At 39.2% G+C, this 17,341-nt stretch overlaps 2 protein-coding genes across 3 annotated transcripts in view; both read right to left on the bottom strand.

Annotated features, from left to right (window-relative positions):
* Positions 1-220: 220 nt before the first annotated feature.
* Positions 221-3,151, bottom strand: LOC103726648 (olfactory receptor 1J4-like). Of its 2 annotated transcripts, XM_017796047.1 has the most exons (2): positions 3,128-3,151; positions 221-1,150 (listed from the first exon to the last, which is right to left on the bottom strand). In XM_017796047.1, the coding sequence occupies exons 1-2, from the start codon at positions 3,149-3,151 to the stop codon at positions 221-223; spliced, it is 954 nt and encodes a 317-aa protein (XP_017651536.1). The 2 variants fall into 2 exon arrangements, with proteins under 2 accessions (XP_017651536.1, XP_017651535.1); XM_017796046.1 differs by lacking the exon at positions 3,128-3,151 and having other exon boundaries at positions 221-1,186.
* Positions 3,152-10,237: 7,086 nt separating this feature from the next.
* LOC108490277 (olfactory receptor 1J2-like) overlaps positions 10,238-17,341 on the bottom strand; it is a 30,564-nt gene continuing 23,460 nt past the window's right edge. The window contains exon 2 of the mRNA XM_017796040.2: positions 10,238-11,188. Within this exon, the coding sequence (XP_017651529.2) occupies positions 10,238-11,188 (951 nt within the window). The remainder of the gene's footprint in view (positions 11,189-17,341) is intronic.

Here is a 17,341-nt window from a genome sequence, read left to right as displayed (position 1 = left end):
AAGTAATTTCCAAATCTAATAGGCAAAAATAATTACCAATAATAACACAGAATTCACACTTTATACTAAAGAGTTGTAAGAAAAGTGAGAACAAGTATACCAGACTACAGCTTAAATAACCAAATCTTTACTGAGTACTTATTCACATTGGGCCCCAGATTGAGGATTTAGTGTTTGGACATATATGACTATATGTTTATTGTAAAGAGAAGGACAAATGTTATTGATTTGAGACTTCTGCCCTGTTGAAGAGTTTCTTCAGAGCCTCCTTCATGTCTCTGTTTCTTAGGCTATAAATGAAGGGGTTCAGCAATGGAGTGACCACTGTATACATCACAGAAGCAATTATGTCCTTGTCACTGGAAGTGCTGGATGATGGTAAAAGGTAAAGTCCAATAATTGCACCATAATACAGAGACACAACAGAGAGGTGGGAACCACAAGTAGACAAAGCTTTGCAGATCCCTTTGGTAGATGGAACTTTCAAGATGGTGGCCCCAATGTGGCCATAAGAGATCAAGATGCATATTAGTGGTAGAGTAATGACTGCCGTGCCGGCTGTGAAAATGAGCAGCTCATTAGGGGAGATGTCTGAGCATGAGAGCTTTAGCAGGGCAGCAAGGTCACAGAAGAAATGAGGAATGATGTTGTCAGCACAGAAGGACAAACGGGCCAATAGGAGGGTATGAGATAAAGCACTGGCACAGGATAGGATCCAGGACACAGCTACAAGTGAGGTGCATAGCTCCTCTCTCATGATGGTAATGTAGTGGAGGGGGTGACAGATAGCCACATACCGATCATATGCCATTGATGTGAGAAGAAAGTTGTCCAGATCAGTGAATAATATAAAAAAATACGTTTGTGCTATACATCCTGAATAGGGAATGGATTGATCCTGAGTCTTCATGTTCTTCAGCATCTCTGGGACAGTGACAGATGAAAAGGAGATGTCAGTTAGAGCCAAATGGCTGAGGAAGAAGTACATGGGGGTGTGGAGGCGAGAGTCCAGCCTGATGAGCAGGATGATGAGCAGGTTCCCCAGCACCGTGGTCAGGTACATGACCAGGAACAGGGTGAAGAAGATGCCCTGCTGCTCTGGCTGGATGGGGAGCCCCAGGAGAATGAACTCTGACATAGCGCTATGGTTCTCCATCTTTTGACTGCTCCCCTCTTTGCTGAGCATGAAAGGACATTGAATAAAAATGAAATAAACAAGTATTTTTTTTTACAGCAGAGAAGTAAAAATGTGATTCATTTTACTTGTGAATGCTGCATGCTGATGTCTATCTGCAGTACTGTTTTCCTACCAAAAATATATTTAAAGTGGGTGGTGCATGTGTGGTGGCACATATTTTTAATCTAAGCCTTCTAGAGTCAAAGGCAAGCAGATCTCTGTGAGTTCAAAACCAGCCTTGTCTATAGAGAGCTCTAGGCCAGTCAGGATTACATAATGAGACACTCAGGAAAAGTGAATGATTGCTGCTAGGTGAAGAAGAGCTGATCTTATTAAAACAAGGTACTCTAGATAGACTGACTAGACCTCAGTGGATAAACTAGCACTGGGAAATGTCTGGGGACACTGACGTGACACAATGGGCCATAACAGGGGTGACAGTATATGGGATTCTGTTGGGGGGTGTCAATGGAGGGTACAGGTGGGTACTGGGGTATGAAGATGATTAAGATTGAGATGTTCTGTATGAAAAATACAAAAAAAATCAATAAAAACAAAATTTTAAAAGGGGAAATCTGAATGTGTCTAAGATTTGAAATTTTACTAAGGAGTATATAAAGTATAATAATAAGCTAAAATGTACTTTATATGTGAAACTGCTACTTTGCTATATAACCTATAAAATAAATTATTTCTAAAATCTCAAGAAGAGTGAATGGTGCATAAAAATTAGAGATTATGTCAGCAAAGAGAAAACTTTGTTACAGAAGAGAAGTGACACTACTGGAATTTGTAACAATCTAGGCACAAGGAGAATCAGACCACATTATGACTTTCAACTATGTCCAGTCAGTAGAAAGAAAATCTCCACAGTCAATAGACAGGTCAACTGGACAAAACATAAATAGAGACATCTGAATTAGACGACATCATTCATCAAATGAATCTAATAGGCAACTACAGAATTCCATCAAAGCACTACAGAATACACATTCTATCCAGCACCCCATGGAACTTTCTCTAAAACTGATCACATACTGGGGTACAAAACAAACCTCAAAATACAAAAAATAATTCCATATAGCTTTATCTGACCACAGCAAAATAAAGCTTAAAATCAACACCAAAAGAAGCTCTAGCAACTACACAAACTCATGAAGATTAAGCAACACACTCCTGAATGATGATTGTGTCAAAGAAGAAATCAAGAAGGAAATAAAAGTATTCAGGAAACTAAATTAAAATGACAATACAGTACCCCAAACCTCTGGGACACAGTAAAAGCAGTCCTAAGGGGGAAGTTTATGGCTTTTTATATCTATATTAAAAAGTTAGAGCACAAATAAATGACTTAACAATACAACTCAAAACTCTGGGAAAGCAAGAACAAAGGAAATCAAAACCCATTAGAAGAGAAGAAATAACAAAAATCAGAGCAGAAATCGATGAAATTGAAATAAAGAAATCAATACAAAGAACCATGAATCTAAGAGATGGTTCTTTGAAAAGATTAACAAGATAGACAAATCCTTAGTCCAGTTAACCAAAAAAGAAACAGCAAATACAAATCAACAAAATCAGTTAAAATCAGTTAAAAAAAGATCCTAAAAATCTTTACTCTAGGTTGGCTGTCTAGACTCCAGTGGATGAACTTGCATGGACCAACATCTGAGTTCCCAGATTTCACTTGATAGGTCTTAATATGTGACATAATGCATGAAATTCTATGGATGGGCTATGGGGGGTGCAGGTAGGGGATGAGTCTAAATGTATTTAAAATGTGTTGTATGAAATGCACAAAAATTTAATAAAAATTATACAACTAAAAAAGAAAATAAATGGCCCAGGCTGGGGATGTAGCACACTGGCTGTTTGCTTACCTAGCATGCATGAGGCTCAGGATTCCATCCTTGGCACTGCAAAAACAACTACAACCAAAAATAAAATTACCCGATTTTCTATCATGCAAGACATTAATGAGGAAAGGAACATATCTATTGATTATTCTATCAAGTGAAAATACTATTGACAATTATATATTTATTGCTAGTAATTATACTTGTCATGATCTTTTATATCATTTTCCAGTCTCTTCCTGATTCAGTGAGGGATCCTGACACCATAAAACACAAAATCCAACACAGAAAGAGGGTTGTTTTTAATCAAGAGACTCGAAGAAAGGAATCCCTTGATAGCAACAATATAAAGTGCTTAACAAAATCTTTTTATGGTCTTCTCCCAAACGTTATTATCTAACCTTTAAAAAATTCTAAATCATGAGCTACAAATCTTATTAGGAAGAAATTAGAAATCAGGAAAAAGAGTTAATGACCTATGTCTTGATAAAAAGTTTACTTTAAGCCAGGGTGTGACGTTGGATAGGTTAACCAGGCTCCAGTGGATGGGCACACACTGAAGGACATTTGGAGACACAAATTTGACTTGATAGGCCTTAATATATATAATAGAGTATATGAAGTTGGGTGGGAGGGGTGCATATATAAAAGGGGTCTAAATATAATAAAAATTTATTTTGTGAAATTCGCACAATAAAAAATGAAAAAAGTTTACTTTCCATCCAAAATCAATGCTAAATTCCTGTTACATATGTGTGGACAGAGTAAGTAATGTAAGGCATTAAGATTTCATTGTAATAGTTCATAACTGAAAGAGAAGCTGAGAAGAGTTATATGCAGGTTAGTGGTCAGCTGGCAACTCTTTTTACTCTACTGTTTGAGCATACTCCGATCTCCTATCAGTATACCATCTCCCTTTGAGCAGCATCCCCCAAAGCAGCCACTAGCCAGATGTATTCTTCAAATATACTTCAAGTCAAGTAGCAGTACCATCTAAAATGAAGGGAATGATCATGGATTTTCAAAGACACACTAGACTGGCCTGGTGATCACTACCTACCCTAAACAAGCACACATAGTGAGGTCTAAAAACGCTAACGATGAGCTCAGAAACCCAGGTAGGGATTTTGAAGTGTGCTATTAGCTGATGTAATTCTCTGTCTCTCTGTCCCCCACTGTCACCCCATCTCCCTAAGTCTTTGGGTGAGAGGTATAGGAGTCATTAGCCAGTGGTGGTTACTGTATCCCTGGCTCTAGGAATGAGGAATATAAAAAGACTTCAGCAAGAACACACAGAATTACTGAGTACCTGAACAGAGAGAAAGGAGAGAGAAAGAGAGACTATTGATAAAGGATACTCAGTCCTGCTCTGAACTTCATGCTCAGGTTATTCATCTTCCGAGAATTGGCTTGTCTATAGGAGACCTTGTGACCAGATTCAACATGTAATTTCATGGTCCAAACCTCTTATAGACAGCAAAGAGAAAAGTCACAAACCTGGATCTTAATCTCAATTCAATAGCTTCAGAAATGGAGAGGTGAAGCCTCCACTCTGTAACCAGAGAGAAGACTCAATGGGCAGGCCACTAAGCTCTCAGTCAGAGACAGGTGTTTAAGATGTATTAACTCCCGTTACTGTTTTCTTCTTACTCCCTCCAGGACAGATGCCCTAGGGCAGCGGTCCCTAAACTTTGATGTTCAGGAGAATCGCCTGGGGAACTTGTTAAGATTCAAATCCTTGATCCAGATCCAGAGATGCTCAATCCTGAGATTCTGAAGCCAGGTAATTCTTAGGCAAATGTTTCTAAGGGCAAATTGTAAGGAAACACAATCCTTAGGAAGAGTGCCAGCGTTCCTTATGAATGTGAGCTCAAAGGGAGATGGGAATAGACCTTCCCAACCAGAATCATTTCCCCTGGCTAGGCCAAAATTTGGAATGTGCAAAGGGATTTTTCTTCAAAATATAAAAGCTTTTTTTGGTTTGTTGCTTCCAAAATTAATTTCTCTTCATGACAAAAAACCAAATAATACAGATATGAAAACAATCTTTCTGTTACTGATTTACTAATCCTATTAAAATGGTTTTCTATTTAATAAACAAGTATGCTCACATAAATGGGATTTATTTTATATTATTTTATAGCCCTCTTTCTATAATAATTTAATGCAATAATATTTATAGTTTCATGTCTCTATATATCATTACATTTAAAAATAAATATGGTAAAAATGAAATACATCCTTCAATTGTTTGGAGCCTGAACTAGGATTCAGATGTTCTGGAGATTATGTGTAGGAAAGGTTTTGATTGAAAAACCATTTTTGTGGTTGTAGAGGATGATGGTGAAAGAGTAGGGTAGAGCACGGATCAGCAAACATTTTTAAAAATGTAAACAGAAAGGTAGTAGCTGTTTTAGGCTTTGTGGGCCATATGATTTTTTTGATGCTATTCAGTTCTGCTGCTGCTGTAAATGTAAAATTAGCCACTTAAAAGGTGTAAATGAGTATGGGTATGTTCCAATAAAAGTTATTATAGGCAGCTGGGCTTGGTGGTACACACCTTTAATCCCAGCACTTGGGAGGTAGAGGTAGACTGATTCCTGTGAGATCAAGGTCAGCCTGGCCTCCACAGAGAGTTCTAGGCTAGCTGGAGCTACCCGAAGACCCTGTCTCAAAAAGACCAAAAAAATTATTATAGAAATGGAAAATAAATAAACATTTGTTTTAGTTAATCTTTTCTCCATGAAACTTTAATAAAGACTTATGAGGTCATAAAATCACCTACTTTGCCAGTTGTCTGTGAAGACTACTTTAACATCTCTAAAAGCATCATTCTTTTTAAATTTAGAGATGGCTCAGCAGGTTAGAGAACTTGTAGTGTGTTGGATAGGCATGTCCTCCAAAAGAACGAGCAACTGCTGAATATCTGAACCCTAAGAGACTCCCTACACAGAGGGAGAGACAGTCACCCTCCCACCCAATCAGTCAGCTTCAATTGCATGAGGGGGTGGGTCTAAAGACAGGCTCAGAGGAAGCTGGGAGGTGGTGGGAAGTCACCATCTTGGCTGGTGCTCTAGTGAGCACTGATCTGAAAGGGCTCAGCTGAGATATAGGGAAACATAACATGATAAACTCTATACAAAAACCCAAGTAGAATGCATCGTGTTGGTTTTGTCTTGGGTCATAAGGACAGTGTGGGGCCTGGGAGCTGAGCATGCGCATGGGACTTGCAGGAAAGAATTGTGCTTTACACACACAGTGCAAGCTTGATGATCCAAGTTCAATCCCCAGATTCCACTGGAAAGTGAGAACTACTGAAAGTTGTCCACCGATCACATGCCCCCATGGCACATATGTATGTGTACACACACACACACACACACACACACACACACACACACACAAATATATAAATAAATAAATAAATAAATAAATAAATAAATAAAATTTTATTAGTTTTGATTAGCAAATGAAGTATTGGATTTCAATATGGACTTTTCAAATGCTGTTTGTTCTTGTTGATCTTTCATTCTTTTTTAAAATTTAAAATATGAATTGTTTATTTCTGGAATTTTCCATTTTGTATTTTTGGACCTCAGTTAAGCATAGTAATGATATGTAACTGAAACCACAGAAAGCCAAACCTCAGATATGTACTGCTGGATTAGCAGGTTCACGGACAGGAGAAGAAGCAGTGCCCTGTCTTTATACCACCATCCAGTGAACAGTGGACTTCGCAGAACAAGCTTGGCTCAGTCCCTACTTAGGACTTGGCTTTCAAGATGCCCCCAAAGAACTCCAGCCAAGATAGGCACAGAAGAGTGACAGCTTGCTCCATCTTCAATGCTGGTACCAGTCAGCTTTTTTCCCCCAATGTATATTTTTGTTTAATTTTTGTGCATTTCATACAATACATCTTAATCATATTTAGGCCCCTCCCCTATGTGTATCCCCCATAGCCCACCCACAAGATTTCATGCATTCTTTCCTATGTGTCAAGGCCCATCAAGTCAAACTTATGTACCCAGATGTACCTCGGTATTAGTATCCACTGGAACCTGTTCAGCCTATCTGGCATCACTCTCTTAAGGAAGATAAACTCTCCCTCACCCAGTGGTGATCAGCTGCCAATAGTTCCTCAGCAAAGGTTGGGGCATGCTGCCCATTTCCCTAATTATATGCTAGTTTTTGTCTGACTGGGTTTCCATGGATCTTGTGCATGCTGTCAGACATTATGAAGTTCATATTAGCAAGTTCCCAGAAGCCTTAAAGACTCTGTTTCCTTATGGTCATGTACCAATCCTGGCTCTTACAGTCTTTCTGCCCTATGTTCAGCAATGGTCTCTGACCCCTGGGTGACTGAGGCTTAATATAAGAGTCCTGTCCAGGGACACACACTCTGTAGCCCCTTATTTTCTACAATTTGGTTCGTGGTGATATTCCATGTTCATCGCCCTTTGCTGCATGAGTAAGCTTAGCTAGTGAGAGTTGAGAGATGAATTAACAGTCTCTCTACTCCCTGTTTCACTATGCTCTGTGAACCTTAGGTGTAGAGCTTCCATAGTATATGTGTCATTTGCAATGAGGAACATCCTTAGAACCAATATACCTACCACAAGACATACCAGAGCTGCTCAATCAATGTTTATCAGCTTTTTTTCTCTAGCAACAGCATTAAGATTCCTTTTCGGGACAAAATTTCTCAAGCATGTAGCCAAAGTCAGAGAAAGATAAGTAGGCTTTATTAAAATTCTTTAGGGCACATATACCCACTCACAGCAAAAGCTCATCAAAGCAAACACTTTCCCCTCTTCCTGCCCATAAGGCCCATACACAAAGCAGGCTGGAAATATAATAATCCATATTTAGCATACAATAAGAAACTATGTCTAGGGATGTGGTGTGTTTTTTTTCTAGGATCTATGACCTCTGCCGCCATGTGTCTTTGGATATGTTTACAGTACCACACATGACTGCCCTCTGATTGAGCTTGTCTTAATTCCAATTAGACAGCTTTTGATTACCACCTAGATAAAAGTGCCACTACTGTACCAATAGAAATTACTTGTTGGGCAGGTCAATGTTATGGTTCATAGACTTTACAGCTGAATATCATTGGTTGGTTTTCTCCCTTAGCAACTTGCAAAGTATCTTCTGATACCATGAGAGCTAGTCTTCAGGGAGGAGGCTTCCAGATCATTTTCATTTGGTTTGCTCCAAGTCCTGTGTCCACAGTATGTCCTATCTTCATCAATAGGATCTTATTTTCGAGTTCTTGGAGGAATCAAGGACTGTGGCAATAGCCTGTGTTATTTTGGGAGTCTCTTGGGCTTACTTGAAGGGATGTTTCCTCTACCTGGCACTGCGTTTTTGTTATATAGCACATATATGCACACATTATATATGCCTATCATATATATTATTTTTAATATGTGCTTTTCAAGTATGCTTTTGAACTAATATATTTCTCATCTGGGGTCACAAGCTTGACTTATTTGGCCTTAATATATATGAGAGAGTATATGAAATTCAACTGGGGGTCTATAAGAGGGGAGCAGAATGGATAAATGTTCTAAACATAATCAAATATATTGTATTAAATTCACAAATAATAATAAATAAAAACAAATAAAAATATTATGTTCATTGGGCATCCCATGGTCACTTATTCTCTGCAGTTGACTGGTGTGGAACTTTGTAATCCTCTCCATCTGTTGCAAAAAAAAAACTTCTTTGATGAGTGGTAAGAGGGGCACTTGTCTATAAACATAGCCCTAAGTGACACATCTACAATGCGGCTTCTATGTCTGAGGCTCAGGAAACCTCATGGAAAAGGGAAGTAGAAAGATATCATGGTACCAACCCTGAAGATGAAAAGCTACAAGCAATTAATGGATGTAGAGGGAGAATCTGATTTTTCCAGGGACTAACGTCTTGATAGCTTATCTAATCCCAAATGAGCAGCCCTAAACACAGGTGCACAGGAGCGTCACTAAATGGACTCAGTACATTATATAGGTATGTATTATATATAACAATACTAATGAAAGAGGAGGGCAAAAAATTGAGAGGAAGACTGAGAGGAGTTGGAGGGGGACTGAGAGAAATGGAGATAATAGAGAAAACAATACTAAGTATGAAATTCCCCAAAATTAAAAATCATTTATTGGCCATTTGTGTTTATTTCTTGAGATCTGTCTGTTCATTAGTCTATTTGTTAATTGGTAGAATTTTTTGGTTTTAATTTTGTGGTTCTTCATATACTCTAGATACTAAACCCTGTCTGAAGGCATAGATTTGCTCTCTTAAATTGACGAAATAAATAATAAAATTAGTTTAGCATTTGCTGATCAAAAGGTTTTCAGAAAATAACCTTCCAGTAAGTGTGGGGGAGTGGAGGAGAAAGTTCAAAGAGAGTTTAGATAATACAATCCAAGGTACAGTCGGATAGGAAGAGTAAAATTTACAACACAGTAGTGTGACAGTAGCTCACGATAGCCTGTTATATACTTTATGAAGAACGAGAAGAGAAAAACTCAAAGGAACCAAACATAAAGAAATGATAAGGAGGTAAAAATGCTAATTACGCTGTTGTGGTTAGAGCAGTGTATTAATGCACTGAAAAAAATCACACTACCCCATGAATAAGTGTAATTGGTAGTTTAATAAAATGAAAATAAAACGATATCAATTTATATAGGGTAATATTGTTGATGAAAATTTGGTCATCAATTATTCATGTTTAACATATTGTCTGTCCAAGAGCTTTGAAAATGTTTGCTTTTAATTTTTCAGTATTAATTATTGCTTAACCCTAGATGATTGCCCATCACATACTGTATATTGTAAACTCAGTGTAGGTCAAAGGTATTTGTGCTTTCATTCTTGAACAAGTTTTTCTCTTTTTTATTTTTATTTTTTATTATTCCAAAGATAGGCAATTTTTTTTCTTTTTTTACGAAATAAAAGTTTAAATGGGGGGGAATAGGAATAAGAAATCAAAGACCTAAGGATTTGACAACATGGGGTCAACTTTGGTGGAAGGTTTCCATAAACTCTGTTCTTTTTTTAAAAATCCTAACGAATTTATTGGGCTTGATAACAATGCATAGGCTTGGGGTATGTTTTGAAGCATTCAAATGTAAAGTCAAATAGATGGTATCAACCAAAACGGGGTTTTGACAAAGAAAAAAAAATTGAGATGCTACTTGGAGAAAGCTACTGTTCTCCTGAAGAGTTTCCCAAGGGCCTCTTTCATATCCCTGTTCCTAAGGCTATAAATAAAAGGATTCAACATGGGAGTGACCACGGTGTACATGATAGCTGCAATGATGTCCTTGTCGACTGAATTGCTTCTTGCTGGGAAAAGGTACTGTCCAAATATGGCCCCATAATATAGAGACACTACAGAGAGATGGGACCCACATGTGGACAATGCTTTGCGGATCCCCTTGGCTGAAGGTACCCTCAGGATGGTGGTCCCAATGTAGCCATAAGATACCAGGATACACATAAATGGGAGAGTAATGACCACCACCCCAACTGTGAACATAACCAACTTATTGAGGAAAATGTCTGAGCAGGACAGCTTGAGCAGCACATCAGGGTCACAGAAGAAGTGGGGGATGGTGCTATCAGCACAGAAGGACAGTCGGGTCAGGAGAAGGGTGTGAGAGAGGGAGTTAGCACAGGACAGGATCCAGGATATTGCCACCAGCAAGGCACACAGCTCTTCTTTCATTATGATGGTATAGTGAAGAGGGTGACATATGGCAACGTATCGATCATAAGCCATGGATGCAATCAGGAAGCTGTCTAGGTCAGTAAAAAATATGAACAAAAACATCTGGGAAATGCACCCCACAAAGGGGATGGACTTGAGGTTAGTGTGCATGTCTATCAACATCTTTGGGACAGTGACAGATGAGAAAGAGACATCAGTGAAGGCCAAGTGGCTGAGGAAGAAGTACATGGGGGTGTGGAGGCGAGAGTCCAGCCTGATGAGCAGGATGATGAGCAGGTTCCCCAGCACTGTGGTCAGGTACATGGCCAGGAACAGTGTGAAGAAGATGCCCTGCTGCTCTGGCTGGATGGGGAGCCCCAGGAGGATGAACTCAGACACACTGCTCTGGTTCTCAGGCCTCATAATGTTCTTCTCTCTGACTGAAATGAAGAATGGTTCAGAATATTACTAGAACTTAAAAATAAGCATTTTTAGCAGTCATATCAAAAAGAACCATGATTTTGAGATATCAAGCTGGTACTAACTTGGAAGCTTCAACCATAGTGGTTAGCTTTCATAGTGTTTGAATATGCAATGGTTGCTACTGGGGGAGAAAATTAATCATCAGTCTTATCCAGCTGTGAACCCTTTAAGCTACAACAATGACAAGCCTGGCAAGACCTGCCCATTGGTGCATTAATAGCACAAATGTTATAGGTGTAACCAACCACTTTCTGATTATATTTAAGGTCCACTCCACAAGACAGAATTCATGTCTGGTACCATTAATGAACCAAGAACCAAGGCTAGGTAAGTCTTAGGTCCTAGGGTAGAACTTACTCCTATTATTCTGCTAAATGGACATAGTATTAAACTAACTCCTAAAAGACACAATTATACCCATAGATAAGTGTGTCTGTCTCTCAGCCCTCATAAGAGAAGCTTCTTTTGGCAGTAGATGGTGATAGACACAGAGACTCACAATTTTTCAATGTGTAGAGAATGAATGCTCAGCCCTAAATGGAACACCTGTATCACACCCTTTCTGGGAGAGGTGTGAGGAGGAAGGGAAAGATTATAAGAGGCAGAAGTAGAGGATGACAACGGAAAAACTGTTTTCTGGAAATGACAGAACAATTGCACATATGAACCCACAACAGCTGGGACAGCATGCAGGAAACCCATTCAAGATCAAGTCAGACGCAACCCCATCATAGGTGGGGGAAGTTGTCAGGAAATCCCACTCTTCCCTCTGGAGCTATTGGCAACTGATGGCTGGTGAGGGAGTCTGTTTTCTTCACATATATGGCCCCTGAGATGCTGTATACGCTCCAGTAGATTGCTGTATGCTAATGGACATACTAGCAGCACCAAGTGGACTCTGTGGATTTAAAAAATAATACATGAAACTGGGGGAAATAGTTGTGGGGGAGTGAGGGGGAATAAAGGGTAGGGAACAGGGATGGGCTTGACCAATGATCATATATTTTCCCAATTTTACTGTGCTAGGAGTTCAAACCAGTGACCCCCAAGCAGTGATGATTGGGGATGAGTAAGCACGGCTTCGCCAGCCTACACCGCCCCCAATACCGGGAACACTCAGGCGCAATGGGGAGCCTAGTCAAGCAGGGACTCATTTATTGCAGGTGTTACAGAGCTTATAAAGGCATCTGGAAATCCCCACTCCCCCCTGAGGGTGTATCTTAAGGATGGTCAGGTGCTGATAATGCACTCCTCAGCAGTGAAGAAGTATTCTTCAGACTTTCAAAGCAAGTCAGGCCACGCCCCAGTAACTTCCTCTCGGACTTCTGCAAGGTGGGGCCTTTAGGTCCCCACACTCCTGCCTTATCCCTCTCCCACTCCCGGCTCAGTGAACATTATGTAAAAGAAGGCAGAAGCAATGGAAGAGCTGGAGGATGAAGAAGGGTGCTGCTGGACAGGACATGGCCTTGCACTAGGAATTCACAGCAGTTGTGGTCACATTCACAAGATCAGCACAAGAATAGGCCCATCAACACTCCATCATGGATGAGGAGGCTTGGAGGCGCCACCCTTCCCTGAGGAATCACTAAGGTAGAGTCATTTTATTCAGTGGTATAGCCACTTATTAGGTGCTGACACCCCAGCAAAGAACTCCCTGCTCATGCTGATGAGAACAACCCACTGACTTTTAAGATGAGAATAGTAACCATGGATTGAAGATTATTTTAAGCCTGCATGTCTCCTACATTTCTGTCCTCCTCAGTTCTGCCTCTCACTCATGATGACTTCTGTGTTCTTTACATTTCCATTTACTATTATTCAAAGTCCTTTTTTGGGGGTGATGATTTTCTCTGATCTCATGTCATGCTCAGAAATCAGAGATAAGACTGGTTCCTAGAAGGCACGTAGGCAACTTCTTTTATTTTTTTCTTTACTGTTAACACAGATGGGATATTAAGACACTAACTTTAGGGTAATTTATTAGAACAGTAAGAGGAACCTGATATGTCAGTGTTCGGCTGAGTTCAGACATATATCTAAATACTGGCTGTCTAGGTGCCAATATACAAAAACATCTGTTTTCAAACTTTGCCATTCATACAACGAAAGAATGCATCACTCAGCAGAGTCAATCTTTACCTAGCAAGGTGGGAAATGAGGCTGCTATCTCAGTGGAAGCACTTGCTACAAATCATAAAGGAGATAAACCATTCCCTCCTCTAAAATATCTGAATACCATGTTTTCTTTTAATAAGAAAGCAGAGTGAGGGACAGAGTTCTTACTTTTCTGATAGGCTCCTAGACAGGAATAAACTTTTGGATTAAGAAAATCAAGCAAGGTAAGATTTTAGAACGTCTAATTTTAAAATGTAACCACATAGACTTCATATAAGTCCTCATATGCATCCCTACCTTAACGTACATAGTGAGACTGGCTAGCGAACAATGTTCAAAGTATTAGGTTCAGGCTTTCTCATTTTACTAGTATCCAAACAGCGACTGCACTCTCTTACCTTGGGGTACAATGTAAGATTAGAGAAAAGCAGTTTTGGAATAATATGGGCTTGGATCATAATCGTGGTTTCATAATAGTATTTTTTTGTCTCAGGTTTATGAACCTTTGCAAACCTCAAAAAGATGAAGATCTTTGAACAACACATAATTACACTATATAGGTTATTATAAAGATGAAATGAGATGTTACATGCAAAGCCCCTAATACCTTTATGTGCATAGTCTCAATAAGTATTGACCCCCCATAATTAGAGAAAAAATGAAAAATTATATACAGGTAGATCAGGGAGTTTGCCTTTATGTTCAGGAGAAAATTGTTCACAGCAGTCCCTTTGCTGGACTGTAGGTGTTGAGACCTTGGGCAAAGATGTGCAATTGAATATAGAAATTGCCAGCAAAAATCAGGATGGCAAGCCAGGAGCAGCAGCATAGTACACTTATGTAGATGCACAGGAAAAGTGATCATTCTACTGCTGCAAGAGAAATAGATAGATGCTTGTTACTAGAGAAAGAAACCAAATGGAAAATTCAGGGAATGCATTTGTCCTCACAGAAGCTATCTTATATTCTGACTCCTGGCAGCTGAGCCAGAGTCTAGAAGACTGAGCTGGATATTTTACCAGATTGGCAAATGGTAACCCATGAGCAGCCTGCCATACCTCAAAGCCAAGGTAGTAGGGGAGCTATGTATTCAGCAACAGATGAAGAAATCACTTTGTTTACACACTGATGACTCTTTCCCACGTCACCTTTTCACCCTCTACTTACGTGTTTTCTTATTTCTTCAGAAGCCATGCCTTGTCTGAACAATTCCCTCCCCACATGGAAAGACACTGGGTACTAAACAAGCGACACTTTGGGAAGATATATGTCCCAATAAAGCGTATCTACTTGGTCATTATCTGGACCTTCAAATCCTACCATGGGTAAGGTACCAGACCAGTGTTTGACAAAACAGAGAGTAATAACATTTGTCATTATGAAAAAACAATCCTATAGTTGCCATTTGGAGAATGTTTATTATCATGGAGGAAATATTTGGGGAGTACAGCTAGCTTTTCAAAGCTCCAGGTTGAAATATCTTATTGACTCAGAATGCTTGAATTATGCATAGTTATGATCTGGCTTTCTATATCAGGATTCAAAGCAGGAGAAATCCCCTCTATACGTCTATTTCTAGTCCATTACCCATTTCTCTTTATCTCTTTTAAAAATATTTTATTGAGTTTTTGTGCATTTTATATAATAGATATTAATCAAATTTAGACCTCCTCCTCATCCACACCCTCATACCCCTCCACTGAATTTCATGCATTCTGTCATATTTGTTAAGTCCTATCAGATAAAGCATTTGTACCCAGAAGTTTCTCAGTGCAAATGCATCCACTGGAGTCTGGTTAGCCTATCTAGTGTCACTCCCTTAAAGAAGACCTACTCTCTCTCCAATAGTTCTCTGCCAATAGTTCCTTGGTTAAGGTTGGGGATTGCTTCCCATTTCTTTACTTCTATGCTGGCTTTTTGTCTCATTGAGTCAGCATGGGTCTTGTGCATGCTGTCACCATTGTTGCAAGCTCATATGTGCAAATTTCCAGTGGCCCAAACATCTCTGTTTCCTTATGGTCATGCACCAACTCTGGCTCTTCGATCTTTCCATCCCCTCTTCTGCAGTGGTCCCTGAGCCATGGGTGAGGTTTAAAATGGAACAAGGCATGATGCCCATGGAAGGTTAAGTTTTAGAGTACAAGATATTTCAGAGTGTGTGTCCCTGGATAAGACGCCTACATTTTTCTCTCTTTTCACCTCTTTTTCTCATCTTGCCTACTTCTTACTTCGTGTTATTTTTCTTTTCTTCTCTTGCCTCTAATAACATTCATTCCATTCTGTTCCTACCTCTGCTCTGTTACCCGTCTCCTTATTTCCTCCTCCTCTGCCTTCTTTTGCTCTGTTTTTTTAAAATTAATTCTCACTAGTGACTTTTGTATTCCTTTTTCTTTATCTATATATAATCCTAATAAATATTGATGAAAAATGCCTATTTTATCCCCATTACTAACCTTGTCTGTTTTATAATCCAGTATTTTATGGGCAGCTGTGTCCTGAGATTCTCTTTATGGGACCTGAAAATGAACTCCCATGATCCTAGGCATTTCTCTGTCATCAAGAAGAAAAGCTATAAGCTCAGATTCTCACTGCTATTTAACAAACCTAGCTCATGAGTTCAGAGTATACCTAGTCAAAAAGAAACCCTAGGGTATAAGGAGTGGAACAAGTAATTCCCAGATGAAGACTTTAAACAAACTTCAACTAATGGACCAATTTCCCCCTTGATTCTTCTAGGAAAGGGGTGCTTTGGGAAGAATATTCCTTGGGAACCTTAGAAGATGAGCCCATATCGAAGAACACTAAGGCACCCTCAGCATCCTTCTGCCTGTACAACTGTAATCGCACTTAACATGAGAGGATCTCCACAGAGGTTTAAAAGGAATACTGCTTCCAATCAGGTCCAAATAGAAAGCCAAATGATTGGTTGACCTCTGGGCATTTATATAAAGCAATTTCCTTCTCAAAAGGAGTGTATTGGGCCCTTCCCACATGCACAGAGGAAAGGACTTTGAGTTTCTTATTTCCAGTGATTACTACAAAAAGCAAATGGCAAAGAGGCAGGGATAATTGTTTTTATGAATGTAGGCATGTTTATACAAAATAAAAATGATTTTCAAGGAAGGAAGAAAATGAACAGAGAAAGGATGGAAAGGATGGGTCAGAAAATGGAGATAAGAAAACTAAACAAATGAAAACCAAAAATCAATACAAATAGAAAAAATAGAAAAAAAACTGCTCTTTTGTGTTCTGAAAGAGAATGTTGTGAAAGTTGGCAGTTGCCTGTCTATTGTCCCTGCTACTTTTGGAAAATATCTTAGCTCCTTAAATGAGTACCATGTTCGTGTTCAATGCTGAGTTGAAATATGACTGCTTTAGCTTTCTAATGTTGTGATAAACACCATGAGCAAAAGACAACCTGGAGGGGAAGTGGAAGGGCTTATTACATTGTACACATTATGGTTCATCACTGAGGGAAACCAGGGCAGGAACTTAAGGGTCAGTTCAGTTCCCAGTACCTATGTCAGGTTATTCACAATGGCGTGTAGCTCCAGCTCCAAGGGATCTGATGCCCTTTTCTGCCCTCCAAAGTCACCAAAACACAAGTGGCATAAACTCATACAGATACCTGTACATGCACATAAATAAAAATAAAATTTTTAGATAAATCTCGGGCAAAGACCAATTGTTCTCAGATAAACCATGCCTAGACATATATTTCTTGATCTGCTATGTATAATTTGTCAGTAGGTTGTAGGAGTAATATGATTCCCTCTGGTTTTCAAAACTAGCTAAGCATTATTTATCTCTCACATTTTCTCACACCTCCATTGCCTAAGATTTATCTACATGACACACAGCAATTAAAAGTACCAGAATGGTATAATTAACCTTCTTGGATGTTTAACAGACATACTTTGAGGCCTATAATAATTTGGTCAGAGGGACATAAAGGATAGTTTTGCTCCTTGCCCTCCTAGGTCAATG

Source organism: Nannospalax galili, unplaced genomic scaffold (assembly GCF_000622305.1).
Source record: "Nannospalax galili isolate Female #2095 unplaced genomic scaffold, S.galili_v1.0 scaffold290, whole genome shotgun sequence".
Taxonomy (NCBI): domain Eukaryota; kingdom Metazoa; phylum Chordata; class Mammalia; order Rodentia; family Spalacidae; genus Nannospalax; species Nannospalax galili.
This window is presented reverse-complemented; position numbering and strand designations above follow the sequence as displayed.